At 36.9% G+C, this 21,242-nt stretch overlaps 1 protein-coding gene across 1 annotated transcript in view; it reads left to right on the top strand.

Moving 5' to 3' along the window:
- Window positions 1-16,816, top strand: part of LOC118822254 (NACHT, LRR and PYD domains-containing protein 12-like) — a 69,486-nt gene extending 52,670 nt beyond the window's left edge. The window contains exons 11-21 of the mRNA XM_036591199.1: window positions 3,514-3,687; window positions 4,808-4,981; window positions 5,206-5,379; window positions 7,558-7,731; window positions 8,218-8,391; window positions 9,762-9,935; window positions 11,198-11,371; window positions 11,738-11,914; window positions 14,064-14,237; window positions 15,687-15,863; window positions 16,359-16,816. Coding sequence (XP_036447092.1) covers window positions 3,514-3,687; window positions 4,808-4,981; window positions 5,206-5,379; window positions 7,558-7,731; window positions 8,218-8,391; window positions 9,762-9,935; window positions 11,198-11,371; window positions 11,738-11,914; window positions 14,064-14,237; window positions 15,687-15,863; window positions 16,359-16,380 — 1,768 coding nt within the window. The 3' untranslated portion in view covers window positions 16,381-16,816. The remainder of the gene's footprint in view (window positions 1-3,513; window positions 3,688-4,807; window positions 4,982-5,205; window positions 5,380-7,557; window positions 7,732-8,217; window positions 8,392-9,761; window positions 9,936-11,197; window positions 11,372-11,737; window positions 11,915-14,063; window positions 14,238-15,686; window positions 15,864-16,358) is intronic.
- The last annotated feature ends 4,426 nt before the right edge of the window (window positions 16,817-21,242 follow it).

The following is a 21,242-nucleotide window of genomic DNA, read 5'->3' as shown; positions in this document are numbered from 1 at the left end:
CTGTATTTTTTGAGTATAAGGTTTTGTAGTAATTTTTAAAAGTTTCATTTATTATTTTCAGGTTTTGAGTACTGTTCCCTGATGAGTCTTGTATAGTGGTTTTGTGTGCTTTTCTTAGTTTTGTTTTAGTTGGTTTGCTAAGAATTTTCTTGATTTGTCATTGTGCTCAAAGTGGTTTTGTCTCAGTCATGAGAGTTAAAATTGTGTTTTTTGATCTATAAGAGTATCTAGCTGGGCTTTAATTTTGTTAATGTTTTTAAGAATTTTTTCTGTGGGATTTTCTGCATATGAGCTCTGGAGTTGCTTTAAATGTTGTTCTAGGCTGCTTTGCTTTTCCTGATCCTTCTTTTTCTTGTGTACTGAATATGGTATGATTTTCCCTCTCATCACTGCTTTTGATGTTTCCCATAATAGTATGGGAGAAGTTTCATGTAGATCATTGGTTTCCATAAAAGATGTCCACTCTCTTTTAAAGTAGGTATCAAATTCTTCTAAAGTCTGTGATGAGCGATGTATTAAATCGCCATCTTGGCCTTGTTGCAGTTTTTTTTTTCCTATGTCCTTAAAACTAAAAGTAATAGGGGCATGATCAGAGATTACTATCGGATGGATTGTTGATTGTGATGTATGTGGTATGATAGAGTTACTGGCAAGAAATAAATCAATGCGAGAGAATGAACGATGAACCTGGGAAAAATAAGTATATTCTTTAATTGATGGGTGTTGCAGTCTCCAAATGTCTCCTAGTCCAAAGTCCTGCATGTATTGTTGTAGTATTTTAGTAGTGCGCCAAATCTTTGAATTGGATTTTGATCTGTCCTGTTCTAAATTTAACACTGTGTTAAAGTCTCCTCCTATTACCAAAGATGAATTTGAAAAGTCTGATAATATTGTAAATAAGTCATGATAAAATGCTGGATCATCTGTGTTTGGTCCATATATATGTGCATTAGTGATATCCTTGTTATTGATTGTGATTTGTATTATGATATAGCGTCCTTGTGTGTCAGATATTGTTTTTTTGTGAATCAACAGAACATTTTTGTGTACCAAAATAGCAACTCCTCTTTTTTTAGAATTGAATGAGGATGAATATATACGGTTAAAATATTTCCCTAAAAGTTTCTTATGTTCAGTTTCTAAAAGATGAGTTTCTTGTAGGAGACAAATGTCTGCTTGTAACTTGTGAAGGTGGTTGATGATTTTAGTTCTTTTTATTCGTGCATGAATGCCTCGTACGTTCCAGCTCAGAAACTTAATGTTTGCGGTAGACATTGTATTGAGAGATGCACAATGTAATCTTTATAATCAATGAATATTACCAAATATCTTTTTTGTATATATGATCATTAAAGTGCTGATGAAAAGGGTGATCCTGATGACCAGTTCTAATATATACATGTAAAGTGAATAATGGTTGACTGGATATTAATGTATTATAGTGACTTAAAATAAAGCACCAGCAGATCCCAATTAGCATTATATCAGGCCATAGACGTAATTCTAAGAGGCCCTCATATTTATAAAAATTGCCAGATGAGTAGTATGTTAATTTCAAATATAGCAACTTTGTAAAGGTGAGATAACAAATAATTACAGCTAGAACAGTTATAAAGACAAACATATATACACAAGCACACAGAAACAAACAGAAAAGCATCAGTGATATGTATACTGTAGGAAAGAAAAGAAAGGATTGACTACTGGGTGATTAGTGATTCAGTTCGTGGTCTCTGAGCACCATTTTTTTTTTTTCTTTTAAAACAGCCATGGTGTAACTTCTGAGTCTCTATATAGTTTCCCATCGAGATATAGTCTGTCTACTGAGACTGTTGCACGTATTCCTTTTTTTCTGTATTCTTTTCTAATCTGGAACAGGACTTTTCTTCTTTCTTGAATCTCCTTTGGAAACTGGTCACTAAGGCCAAATTTAGTGTCTTTAAGCTCTCTTCCTCTGCTTCGAACAAGCTCTTTTTGTTTATATCGTTCGAATTTGGCGACGATAGGTCATGGATATGCGTTACGTTTATGACCAATGCGGTGAACGCTGTGAAAGGAGATCTCGTTGACTCTATTCTCCGGTATCTTTAGGTGCTCACACATGAAGTTTTTAACAGAATAAAGAATGAGAATGACGTTTCTCAACATAAAATAGCAAAAAACTTTTGCTTTTCATCAAATAACGTAATAACATTAAAAGCATGGCTCCGTATTGAAAGAGTCCAGGCGCTAAACTGACCTGCCTGCAGTCCAGACCTGTCACCACTGAAAACATTTGCTGCATTATAAAATTAAAAATATGATAAAGGAGACCCTGAAGTGATGATCAGCTGAAATCCCATGTTAAGCAAAAATGGCAAAACACTTCACTTTCAAAACTAGGACTGTCTCCTCAGTTCCTAAACGCTTATAGAGTGTTGTCAAAAGAAGAGGTGATGAAACACAGTGGTAAACATGCCCGCGTCCCAACTTTTTTGGCATCAGATTCAAAATGGGCATATATTTTTCAAAAAACAATAACATTTTTCAGGTTCAACATTTAATTTGTTGTCTTTGTACTATTTTCAGTGAAATATTGGGTTTAAATGATTTGCACATTATTGAAATTTGTTTCTATTTACATTTTGCACAGTACAGGCTCAGTTAACACAGGCTGGTCGTACAGACCGGCCGCTATAAGAACACAGTACAGACTTACTGAACGCAGCCTGGCCATACAGACCGGCCACTATAAGAACACAGTACAGACTCAATGAACGCAGCCTGGCTGTGCTGTCCAGTTGCTAAAGACAACATGTCTGTTCAGACCGGATGCTATAAGACATCCTGGCTGCTTAAAGAGCAGAGAATCTGCCAGCAGTGCAGCAGCATCAAGACAGAGCTGCACTTTGTCACAGAATATAAAAATTTCAAACAATTGCATAAAATGTGATGTATAAAATTTGAGAAGATCTACCCCCGATTTTAGCAAATTGCCCATCCTGTTAGGAGAAAAGAGAAAGCAGCGCTTTAGCAGGACGATATATATCTGCCTGCAACAATATGATGGATGGTGAGTGACCCACACAAACACAGCGTAGCGCGCACACACACACACACACACACACACACAAACATTACACACATAAAAACACTATGCACAAACGAACATACAGCAGAAAATGTATTGCCTTGTTTGCGAACAACTTTGTTTCTCCAAACTACTCTGTTTAGTTTTTTTATACTATTTGATCTATTATTATTATTATCATTAATTATTGTTAAATTTATGATTATTAATGTAATTATTGTTTTTTCTTCCAAAGAAACTTTTCAGATCTTTGGACAGAAATGGAGAGAGAGACTATATGTAGAGAAATAAATACAACGAGCTACAGAGAGAGATCAGGAGGATTTTTAAGTGTGTATTATCTGATTCTGAGTGCGTGAGTGAGTATGAGTGTGTGATTGTGATTGTTAGTGTGTGTGTGGGGGGGGTGATGTTGTTCTGATGTACCATCATTTCTCTACCAGGTTGTGTGGCTGTAATCTCACATTGAAAAGCTGTGCAGCTCTGTCCTCAGTTCTCAACTCAAACTCCTCAAGTCTGAGAGACCTGGACCTCAGTAACAACAAACTGCAGGATTCAGGAGTGGAGCTGCTCTCTGCTGGACTGGAGAATCCACACTGTAAACTGGAAAAACTGGAGTAAGATAATTACTTTATCAGTTGTGGATGTTCATCACACACTTCTAAAGCTTTGCTTGTTTCTATAACTCAGTAACAGCTTTTTACTCAGATAAGAGACACACACCATACAAATCAGTAGGGCTCCACTATTCTAGGTACAGTGCTGTCATTGCTGTGCAGTAAAGCATCTGTGAGGAATTCAAAACACAAAACTCAGCCCTTGTACTCATATTGCAGTTTTTATTAACTGATTAAACATAATTAATTATAATAATAACTACCCCTCTACTGACAAATACACAGTTCTCCAGTTTGGCATCAACCGCTGCAGCCACTCTCAACTTTGTTTCAAAAGTAGGAAAAAAGCAGGAAGTGTTTTTTTTTTCCTGAATATTTTGAGTGTTTGGTTTGGAGGGTGTTATGGAGTATATTTAACTGAAATTTGTTTCTACTACACCTAACTAGGAGACAAGAATAGAATCCACTTAATGTTCTAACACTTTGATAAATTCTTAATCTGTTATTTAGTTACATCTGTTTTCTAATAATTATCACCTTTACAGAAACCTCCCAACTAATCAGCATTTCCTAAACACTGTGTAAACTTTAAGATAAACCCCAACAGTGTCATAAATTCTGTTTTATGCTTCCATTTTTTTGCTGCACTAAAAAAAAGACTCATTGTTTATAGGAATACAAAGAAACAGTGGCCAATGAAGCTGAAATGTGTCTAGCTAACTGTAACTTACATAATTATTTACATTATTTTCACTATGTGATTACATCCTAGCTGTGTGTGCATGTTTGGTTTCTTAGTAACAAATCAAATCATATTTATTGTCACATCAGATTTATACAGGTGTGAAGGTGAGTGAAAACCTTTGGTGCGTAGCCCCCTCGTAGTACTAAAAATAAAAATATAAGAAAAGAAACACACACACACATATATATATATATATATATATATATATATATATATATATATATATATATATATATAATATTTAGTTTCTGTAATACAACCAAGTGGAGTATTATTTTATTATTTTTCTCTCACTGTGTCTTTAGTCTGTGAGACTGTGTGTGTATTTCTGTAAGTGTTTGTCTGATGTCAGTGTTCTGATGTATCATTTCTCAGGCTGCGTTTGTGTAATCTCACAGAGGAATGCTGTGCAGCTCTGTCCTCAGCTCTCAGCTCATACTCCTCAAGTCTGAGAGAACTGGACCTCAGTTATAATAAACTACAGGATTCAGGAGTGGAGCTGCTCTCTGCTGGACTGAAGAATCCCCACTGTAAACTGGAGACACTGGGGTAAGGTCATAATTTTATCACTGTGTGTATAGAGATCACAAACACATTTCATAGGTTTGCATGGTTTTATAACTCAGCAACACCTTTAAACAGAGAGAGAGAAAGATGGAAAGAGAGAGAAGAAACTGGGAGAGAGAAAGAATGTAGTTTAGGATTTCCTAACTTGAGATAAGTTTGTGTGTGTGTGATATCAGTGTTCTGATGTATCTTCATTTCTTTCCCAGGCTGTGTGAGTGTAATCTCACAGAGAAAAGCTGTGCAGCTCTGTCCTCAGCTCTCAGCTCAAACGTCTCAAGCCTGAGAGAACTGAACCTGAGTAAGAATGACCTTCAGGATTCAGGAGTGGAACTGCTCTCTGCTGGACTGAAGAATCCACACTGTAAACTGGAGACACTGAGGTGAAATCACTGTGAATATACATCATACACACAAACATACACACTCACACGCACACTTCCGTTGCTGTGCATCATTTTAAAATTCAGTAACAGCTTTTTCACACAGATAAGACCCACACCACAACAAGCAGACTCAACTTTTCTGTATACAGTGCTGTCATTGCTATGCAGTAAAGCATCTGTGAGGAATTCAAAACACAAAACTCACCCTTTGTACTCCTACTGCAGTTTTTATTGACTGATAAAACATAATTAACAAAATATTTAACCATCACTTTAAATATCTTTGAGGAATCCAGTGTGGGGGGAAAAACTCAGATTACAGTTTTTCTTGATAAAACAAAACTCAGGTCAACTTAATCTTCACTGTCACTTTCTTAGCATAAGAAAAATGTTCTCTTTCAGAAATGTTAATGCATTCTTGTTTCTATCACAGAAAAACAAAACTATTGGATAACTGTGTAAAACAAAAAAAATGGTAAAAGCTTAAAAAATTCTCATAGTCATAGCTACTGTCAGCACCTGTTTGAAGTAGTCAATTTTGAGATTATTGGTGATTTATTACTATTAATTAATATATTAGGAATTATTAATAATAATAATTCTAAAAATCAGGGCACCAGTCTAACAGGACAAAATAGGCTCAAAAAGGTCAGACTTGATGATTAACACCCTAAAAATATAGATTAACAATAAAAATAGTAGTAATTATTCATAAATCTAAAAAAACCTGAAGAAGTACTTCTTTCCAGCAGTAAAATGTCTGTGACAAAGAGATATATACATAGGTAAAACATTCACAGAGTTTATAATAAAGCAACCAGTAAAAGTAATGACAAGATTAATGCAAGATCTCTATGGAAACAAGACAAGAGAATACAAAGTAAGATAATCATGCTGAAAAGGGGTAGTTAAGATATTATTGGTACAAAACATGGAAGACTAGTTCAAACCTAAAGAACTAAACCTGGTTATGTAATAACACAGTATAACAGGACAATCACATTGCCAGGATTGGAGAGAAAAAGCAGGGAAAAAGCTTTTAATAATGTATGTACAATTACTATAATATTCTTGGGGTAATGACTGAGAGGTTCGGCAATAGCATCAGTCTTTTGTCTATCGTAACCAGGCATTGCAGCAAGTATCCACTTGAATCCAGAAAGTCTGCAGATTCAGCTGAGACTGAGTCTGTGTGGGATCAGCCAAAGTTTAATTGAAAATCAGTAGATGCTGATCACTGAAGTTGGTGATCAGGGATCAAAAGACTCACAGTTCTCAACTTATGGAACAACATGAGGTGTTGTGACTTACAGAGGAAAAAGTAGGCAGTGCCCCAGTCCCTGTCACATCTGGTCCTCACTGTTGTTGGGTTCCTTTTTAATATGGGTGGTATTTTGAGTGATATTCGACCTCCCACTGGCTTGTCTTGTGAGAACTGGACATAAGGTTCATTTTACATCCTTATCATGTCACTGGTGTATCACACAACATCAAAAGCCATCTATATGTTTCAGGCAAGAGTTCACTTTTGGTTCAAGATGGAACACAGGAAGAGGGAATTACACCTTCATACAACATGGCATCAACACAAACATTTCTCTTGTGGCGTTCTTCCTGAAGTGTTTGGGTTTTTAGCATTCTTAGAGATGGGGATAAGCAGACCCTCTTTCTTTGTGAAGTATGTGCTTTTAGCATGATCCACCAGAGATGGGAGTTCTTTGCTTCATCATTTGTCTAAAATGATAAACATACAGGAAGCCTGCAATAATATCAGTAGGATGAGCTTACAAAGAAATAATGTCCAATTAAGCTGAATTTGTCTAGTTAACTGTAATTTGCATGATTGTTCACATTATTTTCACTATGTGTTTATGTTCTACCTGTGTGCACATGTTTCTTGGCAATAGACGTAACAGTTGAATATCAACCTTGTTAGAGTATTTTAGTATTTCCTAATTTGAGAAAAGATGTTGCAAAATATCATTCCTAGACTTAGAGAAGATTAGCACTGATCAGTATAAAAAATCCTATCTTGATCTTTTCAGATCTTTAATTAGAACTAAATAAAGTTATGACCCACTGATATATCATTCCTCTAATTGTGTTTTTAGGTTTCTTTGAGATTGTGTGTGTCTGGGATGTCAGTGTTTTGATGTATCATCATTTCTTTCCCAGGCTGTGTGAGTGTAATCTCACAGAGAAAAGCTGTGCAGCTCTGTCCTCAGCTCTCAGCTCAAACTCCTCCAGTCTGAGAGACCTGGACCTGAGTTTCAATAAACTGCAGGATTCAGGAGTGGAGCTGCTCTCTGCTGGACTGGAGAATCCACACTGTAAACTGGAGAAACTGAAGTAAGATAATCACTTTACTGTGTGTTTAGAGAACACACTCACACTTTCATAGCTCTAAATTTTTTTCATAGCTCAGTAGCACATTTAAACAGACATTAAAAGAGACAAAGAGAATGCAAAAGAAATGGGGAGAATGGGGAAAAGGTTACTGTAGATCACTTTATCAATAGATCATACATGCTTTCATAGATTTGTACAGATTTATAACTTATTAACACCTTAGAACAGAGAGAGAAAGAAGAAACAGAGACAGAGAAAGACTGAAAGAGAGGTAGAATGAGAAAGATAAGGCAGAGAGAAAGACAGAAAATATTAAGCAGAGAGAAAAGTACAGAGAAAGAGAAAAGTGAAAGAGAGAGGAGAGAGACAGCAAATGAGAGACAGGCAGCAAAAGAGAGAAAGAGACAAGAAGATATATTTGTGTGTGTGTGTGTGTGTGTGTGTGTGAGATGTCAGTGTTCTGATGTATCATCATTTTTCTCCCAGTCTGCGTTGGTGTAATCTCACAGAGAAAAGCTGTGCAGCTCTGGCCTCAGCTCTCAGCTCAAACTCTTCCAGTCTGAGAGAAGTGGACATCAGTAACAATAACCTGCAGGATTCAGGAGTGGAGCTGCTCTCTGCTGGACTGAAGAATCCACACTGTAGACTGGAGAAACTGGAGTAAGATCATTACTTTGTTACTGTGGATGTGCATCACATCTGGAGTCTCAGTAGGACTCCACTTTTCTATTTACAGCACTGTCGTTGCTGTGCAATAAAGCATCTGTGAGAAATCAAGTTTGTAGGTAAAACACTCAACTCATTCCTTGAACTCTTATTACTGTTTTCCTTGATTCATCAAAAATATTTAACAAAACTGTGTCAACATAATCTTCACTGTCACTTTTTTAACATAAGAAAAGTGTTATTTTGCAGGTATGTTAATACATGTTTGCTGCATTCACTCATTTTTCATTTTTTTAGTATTTTTTCAGAGTAGTTAACACAGATGTCACAAAAAACACCAAAGTTTTGGACAGTGGTGTAAAATAAGGGAAAACATTTTGGTAACAGATTAAACAAAATATTCTCACAGTCACATCTACCTTTAGCATCTGTTGAAACTACATATTGCACAACTATTGCTATTAGTTGTGCTATTGTTAGTAGTTTTTTTTTATCAGGAATAGAGTACAGATGAATGTCTTTACATAAAACTGATTTACATAATGACAGACTTACCTGTTGAGAGACAAAAATAAAAAAAATATACAATGGATTTTGCCAGAGTACTATAAGCATGTGCTTTAGGCTTTAAGGCACTCAGAGTTACACATGCACCTCTACCCAAAAAAGAGAGAAATCACCTGTGGTATTCAGAAACATTTATTTCTGTGTTTTGCTTTTTTCACACTTATAAAAATTGAAAGAAAAATGGAAAATGCCCGGAAGCTGACAATGATGTCAGTAGAGTGATGTGTAATAGGAATGTCTGTTATTGTGTAAAGACAATTCATACAACAGCAGTCTTACCTGTTGAGATTTCGAAAAATGGTGTATAGTGGATGCTGCAGTGCACTGACATAGATTTGGGTTGGATCTTTTTTCACTTTTTGTCATGGATATTTCATATTTGGTGATGTGATTGATAATTGTTGCCTGAATTTCACTGGAAGTATCAGTTTAGTATGGTATGCAGGCCAGCACCTCTGCCAGAGTCTGTCCCTCTACTGACAAATACTCAGGCCTCCAGTTTGGCATCAACCACTGAAACCAATCTCATCTTTGTATTAACAGTAAAGAAAAAAAGAAGCAGGAAAAATATTTGTTCCTGAACTCTGTGCTGCTTAGATATAAATATAGTTTTTGTTTTGGAAGTGTAGATGTTTGACTTTAACATTGTTGACTTTTGGCAAAGCTCAAAGGGCAATGAAACATGTTTGTGTGCATGTATCTGTGAGTGTGCATATGTGAGTGTGTGTGTGTGAGTGTGGTGTGTGTGTGTATGTGTGTGATGTCAGTGTTCTGATGTATCTTCATTTCTTTCCCAGGCTGTGTGAGTGTAATCTCACAGAGAAAAGCTGTGCAGCTCTGTCCTCAGTTCTCAGCTCAAACTCCTCAAGTCTGAGAGAACTGAAACTGGTTAGCAATAAACTGCAGGATTCAGGAGTGGAGCTGCTCTCTGCTGGACTGAAGAATCCACACTGTAAACTGAAGATACTGGAGTAAGATCATCACTTTATTTGTGTTTATATAAAACACACACACACACACACACACACACACAGTTTCAAAGCTCTGTATTGCTTTATAACTCAGTAACACATTTAAACACAGAGAGAGACAGAGACAGTGAAATAAAGAAAGACAACAAAAATGAAAGAGAGCAAAAGACAGAGAGAGAGATGGAGTGAAAGGTGACTGTAGATAGTTTTATCTTAAGAGGAACAGGGAATAGTCAAGACTGTCATTGTATAAAACTGATTGACACAACTACAAACATACTTATTTATAGTAAAAAAAAATCAAACCATCGATTCTGCCAGAGCATTATAACCATGTGTTTTAAGACAATTTGTACTGCACATGCCCCTCTACCGAAGAAAGAGATTTTTTTATCACTGTGTGTCATGGATATTGCGTATTTGATGATGTGATTGATAATTGATGCCTGAAGTTCACTGGATGGATCAGTTTAGTATGGTATGTATGCCAGCACCTCTAGCTTAGGACCCTCTGCCACAGTCTTTCCCTCTACTGACAAATACTCAGGCCTCCAGTCTGGCATCAACCACTGAAACCACTCACCTTTGTTTCAACACTATGGAAAAAAAGGAGGAAAAGTGTTTGTTTCTAAATATTTTAAGTGTTTAGTTGGGGGGGTGGTATGGAGCACATGGCACCGAAATTCTGCTAAAACTACCTAGGAGACAATCATTAATTCCACTCTGTAATATTCTTATACTTTGATAAATTCTAAATCTATTTACAATAAACCATTTACAATACAATAAATTCGCAGCACATATGCACAGCACAAATGAGGACTGAATTGTTGTTTAGTGAGTGATTGAAGGAATTTACTCAAATGATTGTAAGATGTAGTGATTGAAAACTTTGATTTGTGTTGTGTGTTTAGTGGGGGTAGACCATTTTGCAAAGAAAGTGTGTTATTTTGGCTATCCCATTTGCTAAAGTATGTTAACTTTAAAAATATGAATGAAGTAATGTATTCAAGCATTCAAGTAAAATAATATCTCTCAGTTTTTGTGCTGCTTAGATATAAATATAGTTTTTGTTTTAGTCTAGAAATGTAGATATTTTACTTTAGCAGTGTTGACTTTAGCAGAGCTCAAAGAGCAAAGAAATGTGTGTGTAAGAGAGTGAGTTTGTGTGTGTGTGTCTGTGAGTGAGTGTGCATATGTGAGTGTGTGCGTGTGTATGTGTGTGATGTCAGTGTTCTGATGTATCATTATTTCTGTCCCAGGCTGTTCAATTGTGATCTCACAGAGAAAAGCGGTTCAGCTCTGTCCTCAGCTCTCAGTTCAAACTCTTCAAGTCTGAGAGAACTGAAACTGGTTAGCAAGAAACTGCAGGATTCAGGAGTGGAGCTGCTCTCTGCTGGACTGGAGAATCCACACTGTAAACTGGAGAAACTGGAGTAAGATCACCACTTTATCACTGTGTACATATATATAGTAGAGAGATGTGTAATGGGTATGTCTGTTGTTGTGTAAAGATCTTCTGTCACAAATATTCTGGAATTGATGATGTGTTCTATAATTGTTGCCTGAATGCCAGAAAAAAACTATAACAACTATATCTCTGTTTTTTTCTGTATAGATACACAATATAGTTTGTGTTTTGGTCTGGAAAGGTAGTTGTCTCTGACAGTTTAGCATTGTTTTCAGGTGACCATTACCATGAAAGAAACAGAGAGAGAGTATGTGTGTTTGTGTGTATGTATATGTGTGTGTTTGTGTGTGTGTTGATCTGTAAATGTGAGGAGTTTTTCTTCTCTCTGCAGGCTGTCTCACTGCAGTATTACAGATGAAGGCTGTGCTGCTCTGGCTTCAGCTCTAAAATCAAACCCCTCCTCTCACCTGAGAGAGCTGAACCTATACAACAATAAACCAGGAGAGTCAGGAGTGAAGCTGCTCTCTGATCTACTGGAGGATCCACACTGTAAACTGGAGAAACTACAGTGAGACACTAACTTACTGTCTTTATACCACACACACATGAACAGAAATAGCATGCTGAATGTGAAGAATCTAGACATATTTATGAGTAAATATGTTTTTTACGAGCCATAATGTGTCTCAATATTTATTTTTTTCTGACATCTCAAGACAAAGTAGTGCCATATTTTAAAAATACTATCAGTAACTATGACTCCAATTACTTGCAGTCAACATTTTAGACACTGTGCTGCATTAAATCCAATTAAACAGGAATTATTATTCTTTCTTTTTAATCAGACATGCAGCTCGGAAGTTATTATTAAGTACTGACGATATTCACAATATGCTACTCCTAGAGACCAGCCACCTGCTGCATACCCCTTCACACTTCTTATACATACACATGCACATGATGCATATGTGAGAGATTTAGCCTTGTAAAATCACACCTCAATATATCAAATATGTTTATGAAGTGATGACATTGCACACCAGATAAACCGAATAATACTTAATAAATAATATTATTCACTAGTGCATAGTGGGTCTATATGAAGACACATATGCATGTGTGAGACAGTCTGCAGTTGCACAATGAACAGTGACTAACAAAATGTTCACTAATGTGTGCTATAGATCACATTCGGCAGAGTAACATCATTCGTTCAGTAAGCCGAAAATAACCCTAAATAACCACTACAGCCTTTACAACTGTTAATGTGTTAAACTGTAAACCTTCACAGTTGTACAGGTTGTGCTCTTTTTAGATGCTCCCTAAAAGAGGAACATGTTGGTGTTTTGCTCTTTGGAGCCTCTATGTTCAAAACATTTACTGAAGAATTCTTTTATAATATATTCGGCAGTAGTTCTCTGATTATCAAAAGTGAGAAAATGTCGATCTAAACATTTTTGCAAGCTTATTTCATGAGAAATTAAAGAGACAAAATTGAGTATCTAGTGAATGTCTAATATAAAACGAACTTTACCATGTTTGTTTAGTTTAACAGCCCTGCAGATCGAACCAGCTGTAACAGACAGCCAAAGGGCTAATTACAGAAGCTACAGACTAATATCTCACTAACTTACAACTGAGAACTGAACCACGGCTGTGAAAGTGAAACTAACTGGCAAGCACAACTAACAAGGATCATACTGGCCTTAACAACAGTACATAAAGGACAATCACTTCATTCATGCCAACAACAGTAGACCATAAACTAATGAATGAACTTTAACACACAGAAGGGACTGGAGTGAAACAACTTCTTTTCCCGCTCAGCCTTTTATATAAACAATGACAAATAAAGAACAAAATACCTATTAGAGCACACATTTGTAGTAACTCACTCACTCATCACTTGTGAATGTATGCCAGAGCTGCTATCCAGATATCTGTATTCAGAGATCTGCTCAGTTTCAGTGAGGTTCTCTTATTCAGGAGTAGGTAAGTGCAGAGCTGTTTATGTTGTCTGAATCAGGGAAGTATCTGTGTAATTGCATGACCAGCTGCTGGTATAAAGTAAAGATTAAATGAATTGCAAATGTCAAATGTCTATATTTTATCCTCAACTTTATTTGGCATACACATACCACAGTTTGGGAAACACTGCAGTAAAGTATTACCATCACAGACATGCATCACAAATGAAGACTGCACAGGTTCAAACTGAACCTTGTATTTTGTGTTTTTGGCTGTTTAGTGAGTGACTGAAGTAATTTACTCTCCTGATTGTAAGTTGTAGTGTCTGATAGAAAAGTTTGATTGTGTTGTGCGTTTAGTGGGGGATAGACCATTTTGCAATGAAAGTGTGTTATTTTGGCTTGCAAGCCACTGTTTACCAATATGTATTACGTGTGTAATATGTAAAACTTCTGAAGGAACTAATGCATTCAAGCAATCAAGAATAACGTCAGCTTCTATGCTCCATATCTATAAAATATAGTTGGGATTTTTTTTTTGGTTTGGAACTGCCCTTGTTTGACTCTGGAATTGTTTTTAGAGCTCAAAGGGCAAATGACTGTAAAAGAAATATAGACAGAGAATGAGAAAGAGAGAATGAGAAAGAGAGAAAGCATTGCTGTGTTTTTGTGTGTGTGTGTGTGTGTGGTGTGTGTGTGTGTGTGTGTGTGTGATGTCAGTGCTCTGATGTATCATCATTTTTCTCCCAGTCTAGATATTGATCTCACAGAGAAAAACTGTGCAGCTCTGTCCTCAGCTCTCAGCTCAAACTCCTCCAGTCTGAGAGAACTGTACCTGGGTGAGGATGGATGGCTGCTGGATTCAGGAGTGGAGCTGCTCTCTGCTGGACTGAAGAATCCACACTGCAAACTTGAAATATTGAAGTAAGATCATCACTTTGTCACTGTATGTGTATGGATTCCCCCCACACACAAACACACTTTCATATGCATGCAACTCAGTAACACATTTAAAGAGATAAAAACAGTGAAAGAGAGACAAAGAGAGAAATTGAGAGAAAGGTGACTGTAGATGAGTTTTTATCTCAAGAGGAATAGGGAATAGTTAAGACTAATAACAGACTAATTAATAACAGACGTACAAACTGAGAGCAAAGAAATTAAAAATCAGTGATTTCATCCAGAGTGCTGTAACCATGCTCTTTAAGGCAATTTGTATTGCCCATATCCCTCTAACCAAAAAGAGAATTCAGCTGAGATATCCAGAAACATTTGTTTCTGTGTTTTGCTTTTTTCCACAATTATGTAAACATGTGAGAAAAATGGAAAGCAACATTGTCTAAAATGATAAACATACAGGAGGCCAGCAGTGATGTCAGTAGAGGGATGTGTAATAGTGTTTTATTATGTAAAGATAGTTCATACAGTGACAGTCTTACATATTGAGATTTGGAAAAATGTGTACAACGGATGCTACAGTGTGCTGACTTCGATTTGGGTTGGACCTTCTTCCACTTTGTTGTAAACAAGACATAATTGATGCCATGGTGTGTGTTGTTGTCTGAATTTCGCTGGAAGTTTAAGTTCAAATACTCAGACGTCCAGTTTGGCATCAACCATTGCAATCACTCTCACATTTGTTTCAAAGGGTATAGAAAAAAATAAACAGGGAAAATATTGTTTCTAAATATTTAGAGTGCTTGGTTTAGGACAGTATGGAGCACATTGCACTGAAATGTTTTTACTGGTAAACGTACTGAGAAGACAAGAATAGACCATGCTGTGATATTCCTACACTTTGACACATTCTAGAGTTGTTTACAATACAGTATCAGTGGATGAATGAGCACTGACATACAGCACCAATGAAGGCTGAATAGGCTGAAACTGAAACCTGTGTTTTGTGTTTTTTGTTGTTTAGTGAGAGACTGAAGGAATTAACTCACCTGACTGTAAGCTGTAGTGACTGATAGAAAAGTTGTTTTTTTGCCATGAGTTTATTGTTTAGACAGAGTTGTATGGTTTTGCAAAAAAGTGCATTCTTTTGGCTAGCAAGCCTATGTTTAGGGTTGTGCATTGACTGTTTTAAAAAATCACTTCTCAATGAACAAAAATGTTCAAACAATCAAGGAAATATAATGTCAGAAAAAATGTAATGCTTTTTCTGCGTATATATAAAATATTTTTTTTTGTTTTGGTCTGGAAGTGTATTTCCTTATCTGTGAGAGCTTAGCATTGTTCTCAGATTACCATGACCATGAAAGAGACAGTGAGAGAGAGATAGAGAGAGAAAGAGAGAGAGACAGTATTTGTGTGTCTGTGTGTGTTTTGATCTGTAAGTGTGAGTGTAAGTTTTTCTCCTTTTTTCTGCAGTCTGGGTGGCTTCAGTATTACAAGCAAAGTATGTACAACTCTGGCTTCAGCTCTAAAATCAAACTCCTCCTCTCACCTGAGAGAGCTGAACCTATACCTCAATGAACCAGGAGAGCCTGGAGTGAAGCTGCTCTCTGATCTACTGGAGGATCCACACTGTAAACTTGAGAAACTATAGTGAGTTACTGACTTACTGTCTCTATACACACACACACACACACACACACACACAGAAATAGTGTGCTGTATGAGAAGAGTCTAGAGGTGTGTATGAATGAATAAATATATTTAAGTTAGATTGTGTGTGTGTGTGATTTGGGTTGTTCAGTGAAATGAATGATAGATTTCATTTATATACGACATTAATACATGAATAATAATAACAGATTTATTACATGAGTACGTTAACATGAAATTAGTTGATTTAAAGTGAAATACTATTACTGTTTTTATACCTAGTTTATTTTTCAGCAATTCTGTAAGGAAATCAATATGTAAGATGGAATTTAAAATCTGATGGATCAAACCTTAAAATTACTAAAAAACTACCTGAATTACAGCTTTGAAATTTTACATGCATGACATGACATGACGGGACAGGTTCTAGGTGTGCTGGTGTTGAACCAGACTGAGTTCATGTCTAATCATTCTTTCTTTTTTTCTGTCTTACAGCATCAGACCAACATTCGACTGATCTCACACACAGAGGGTTATGAGGAGAGGATGGAGTCTTTGTACAAACACACACACTCAGTATATGGTTCTACATGGTACCGTGTGTGTTTGGGTTCTTATTGGTCAAATCTGTGAGCATGGCTACCTCACAGGACTGTGATTTCCCCATGACTTCCTGTACACCAGTGACTGCACCTCCAGTGATCTTTTAATAATATAAAAATAAAAAGAACAGAAGGAGAAAAAAACTGGACCGAGACAAGACTCAGTCCAACAGACGTCTAGACCAAGACAAGATCAAGTGGCTTCTAAGATTGAACAGTAGAGCTGAGATTAACAATCAGATGATGTAGAATCCAGAGTCATCTACTGACCTATTGAAGGATGCAGAAGATGTGTTGCTGCTGGGAAAGAGAGTGGTGGAATGTGAGGCATTAAAATTCAATAAAGGATGAGTTTATGACTCATTTGGGGTTTTGGTTTAGGTTTCTGCAAACCTTTGCAGTAGGGGTTGCATGACCAGCTTTTTGAAAGTCGAGAGTTATGTGATCGAGTCGAGTCAACATGATGATGTCATGAATAAACCCACAAGAAGAGGGAACGCTTTGCAACAAGTGACTTAAAAAATCTGTGACGTGCCCCTTCCAACAATCCCTGGATTGCATTGCTGGCCTTCAGGGAACCGGTGATATGGACCCCAGAACCTCACAAATTTGTATCCGACTCAGGCGACCCCTAGCCTTGCAGAGAAGCTCATCCATGGTGGAGGTCTGGAGAGCCAGTGAAATGTAGAGCACTGTAACTTGGCGAAATAAGAGTAACTTACTTCAGACTTTACAGGATCACAGGGCGCTATGCTCCCTCTCCAACCTTTTATTGTAGTCTTTGGTAAAATGGAGATGACAATCTTCAATGTCTGATCTTTGAAGCTCTGTAGATTGACAGAGAATTGTTAGCACTGTTGTCACCTCCTCACCTGTTGTCCTCTCCGAGGCCTCCGTGCTGTTAATATCATAATCACATGATCAGCGACTGGTCGATATCAAGCGTCATTGCCGAGAAGTCGATAAATCAACTAGCCAACTAGTCTGTGCAACCCCTACTTTGCAACAATGCTCATTTGAATTGAATCTGATTTGAAATGAACTGAATACCTCAAAATATGTTTTTGAATCTACAACCCCATTTCCAAAATAGTTGGGATACTGTGCAAAATGTAAACAAAAACAAAATACAATGATATGCAAATCGTTTAAACCCTATATTTAATTGAAAATAGTACAAAGACAACATATCAAATGTTGAAACTGAGAAATTTTATTGTTTTTTGAAAAATATTTGCCCATTTTGAATTTGATGCCAACAACACACCCCAAAAAAGTTGGGACGGGGGCAACAAAAGGCTTGTAAAGTTGTGTAATGCTAAAAAACAACCTGGTGGTTGATTGACAACAGGTCAGTAACATGACTGGGTATAAAGAGCATCTCGGAGTGGCTGAGTCTTTCAGAAGATGAGGAGGGGTTCACCACTCTGTAAAAGACTGCACGATCAAATAGTGCAACAATTCAAGAATAATGTTTCTCAATGTAAAATAGCAAAGAACTTTTGCTTTTCATCATCTACGGTGCATAATAACATTAAAAGATTCAGAGAGTCTGGAGAAATCTCTGTATGTAAGGGACAAGGCCAAAAACCAGAATTGGCTGTCTGTGATCTTTGGGCCCTCAGACAGCACTGCATTAAAACAGACATGATTCTGTAGTGGAAATCACTGCATGGACTCACTTCGGAAAACAATTCCTCACTGCATCCACAAATGCAAATTAAAACTCTAAAACACAAAGAAGAAAACCAGATATAAACAGGATCCAGAAATACTGCCACCTTCTCTGGGCCTGAGCTCATTTAAAATGGACTGAGGGGAAGCGGAAAAGTGTCCTGTGGTCTGACAAAAGCCAGTATTTATGATGGTGTAGGGGGCCATTAGTGCACATGGTAGGGTGATGTGCACATCTGTGAAGGCACCATTAATGCTGAACGATATATACAGGTTTTGGCAACATATGCTGCCATCCAGACGACGTCTTTTTCAGGGAAGGTCTTGATTATTTTAGCAAGACAATGTAAAACTACATTCTGCATGTATTACAGCAGCGTTGCTCCGTATTAAAAGAGTCCAGGTGCTAAACTGACCTGTCTGCAGTCCAGACCTGTCACCACTGAAAACATTTGGTGCATTATAAGATGAAAAATACGACAAATGAGAGCCTGAACTGATGAGCAGCTAAAATCCTGTATCGAACAAGAACAGGAAAACATTTCACTTTCAAAACCACAGCAGTGTCTCCTCAGTACTTACACACTTACACTTAGTGTTGCTAAAAGAAGAGGCGATGAAACACAGTGGTAAACGTGTTGTTGGCATCAAATTCAAATGGGCATATATTTTTCTGAAAACAATAACATTTCTCAGTTTCATCATTTGATATGTTGTCTTTGTAGTTTTTCAATGAAATACAGGGTTTAAATGATTTGCACATCATTGCATTTTGTTTTTATTTACATTTTGCACAGCGTCCCAATTTTTTTGGAAATGGGGTTGTATGTTGTGTTGATTTTAGTTGTGCTTTGGATCATTGTCCTGGTGGAAGATCCAGCCATGACCCAGATTAAGCTTCCTGGCTGAGGCAGTGAGGTTTTGATTTTCTTTCTGCTGGTACTTGATGGAGTCTGTGACACCATGTATCTGAATAAACTGTCCAGGGCCTTTGGAAACAGCCCCACATCACAGATCCACCACCATACTTCACATTGGGGAGGAGATACTTTTCCGCAGAGCTATCTTTGTGTCTACACTGTTGCCAAAAATCTCATATTTATACTGAAACAGGAAGTCATAGCTAACCATTTGTGTTCCTAATAATTTTAAAAAATAAAATATGAGTGAGATTATACTTCAGTTAGATTTCACTCATAAGAATTTCAAGGGGTGCCAGCAATTGTGGCATACATGGATTTGATAAAAATCCTGCCTTCCACCCAATGACTGCTGGACAGGCTCCAGCTCCCCCCGCGACCCAGAAGGATAAGCGGCTTAGAAAATGTGTGTGTGTGATCAAGATTTAGGTTTTTTCTTTCAATCATAGAACTTCAAATAAAGGTTAGATTTTTCTTAATATTCTGTATGAAAGATCAAATTAGTAAGCAGTAAAGAATTTTTTATAGTCTATTTTGCTCATGTTTATCAGGAGCGCCGCACTCCAGTAAGAGATACTTGATTCTTATAAATTGTTGCCGATGTTAGCATAAAGCTGAGTGCTGAGTGGTGGGTCTTTCCCGCTGCTGTGTCAATGAAAAGCACTTGTTCGAAGTGCTGTTTCCCATGTCTTCTTCTTCTTCTTCTATGCCGATATCACAATGTACACTATACAAAACCTTTTTTATCTCATTAATTGTATTTTTACCAGAAAAGGACATACTTCATTAATTTACTTAGAAATTAATATAACTAGATTTTCTTCCAAGCAATTTTGGAGCATTTCTGTTAGTTCATTCCTATGAACTGTTCACACACTGTAAAGTCCAGCTGGCATTTTGAAATTTGGTAAACTAAAAAGTACTTATGTAAGTAAATAATAACAAAAACAGTAGATACAGTGGTTTATCCCAACAGGTACTCATGTTTCCTGAAAAAATCCAATGAGGGAAAATAGAGCCCTGGAAACATTATGAACAGTGAACATAAGGCCGAGGGAACGCAGGGACGACCCCAACAGAGCTCCTGTCAGCATTTCACACTGCAAACATGGCTACATTACTCAGCAATGCTAAAGCTAACACACTTTGTAGAGCGATGCCTGCTGGGGAAATCTGCCACTGATTCGCACCGCTGCCCTGAATTTGAACTGGCTAATCTTTGTCCATCAGAAAACTCAGCAGTCCAATAGATCAATGCTAATATAGACCTTGTTAGATTTACAGCCTGTGAATGGATTATTATGTTTGTATGTAGGACGAAAAGAAGGACTGACAGCAGCAAGTCATTTTCATAACAGTGCTGATAGCCCTCAGTGATCAGCCCAAAAGGGTTGGGATTGTTTGCTGCTCTTGCATTGGTTTGAGGAATCCAGGCATTTTCGAAACCTAAACCATGGCTTAACGACAATAATAATAATAATAATAATAATACAATCTTCACACAGAGGTGATTTGACATGGAAGACAAGTTCATACACAGCAGGTTAAAGTCATGTTACTGTGATTACATTTATATTCAGAGGAGAAACTTCCCCCAAATCCATTCAGTGCAAAACAAAAACACAAGTTTAGTCATCTAATACAGATGAAGGTCAGTTCTCTTCTCCAAGATCCAAACACAACTGTGTTCTTTCTTAACTACTGTTGACAAACTGCATAGAACAACCCCTTTCAGTTTAATGAGAAACTGTAAAACACAATTCACTGTAAATGTAGGTATTGTGATATAAACTGAGTCTGTTCTACAGTTTCTCATTAGGCTGAATGAATAACTGACTCTAAATGTAGGTATTGTGATATAAACTGAGTCTGTTCTACAGTTTCTCATTAGGCTGAATGAATAACTGACTCTAAATGTAGGTATTGTGATATAAACTGAGTCTGTTCTACAGTTTGTCATTAGGCTGAATGAATAACCGACTCTAAATGTAGGTATTGTGATATAAACTGAGTCTGTTCTACAGTTTGTCATTAGGCTGAATGAATAACCAACTCTAAATGTAGGTATTGTGATATAAACTGAGTCTGTTCTACAGTTTCTCATTAGGCTGAATGAATAACCGACTCTAAATGTAGGTATTGTGATATAAACTGAGTCTGTTCTACAGTTTCTCATTAGGCTG

Source organism: Colossoma macropomum, unplaced genomic scaffold (assembly GCF_904425465.1).
Source record: "Colossoma macropomum unplaced genomic scaffold, Colossoma_macropomum, whole genome shotgun sequence".
NCBI lineage: Eukaryota > Metazoa > Chordata > Actinopteri > Characiformes > Serrasalmidae > Colossoma > Colossoma macropomum.
This window is presented reverse-complemented; position numbering and strand designations above follow the sequence as displayed.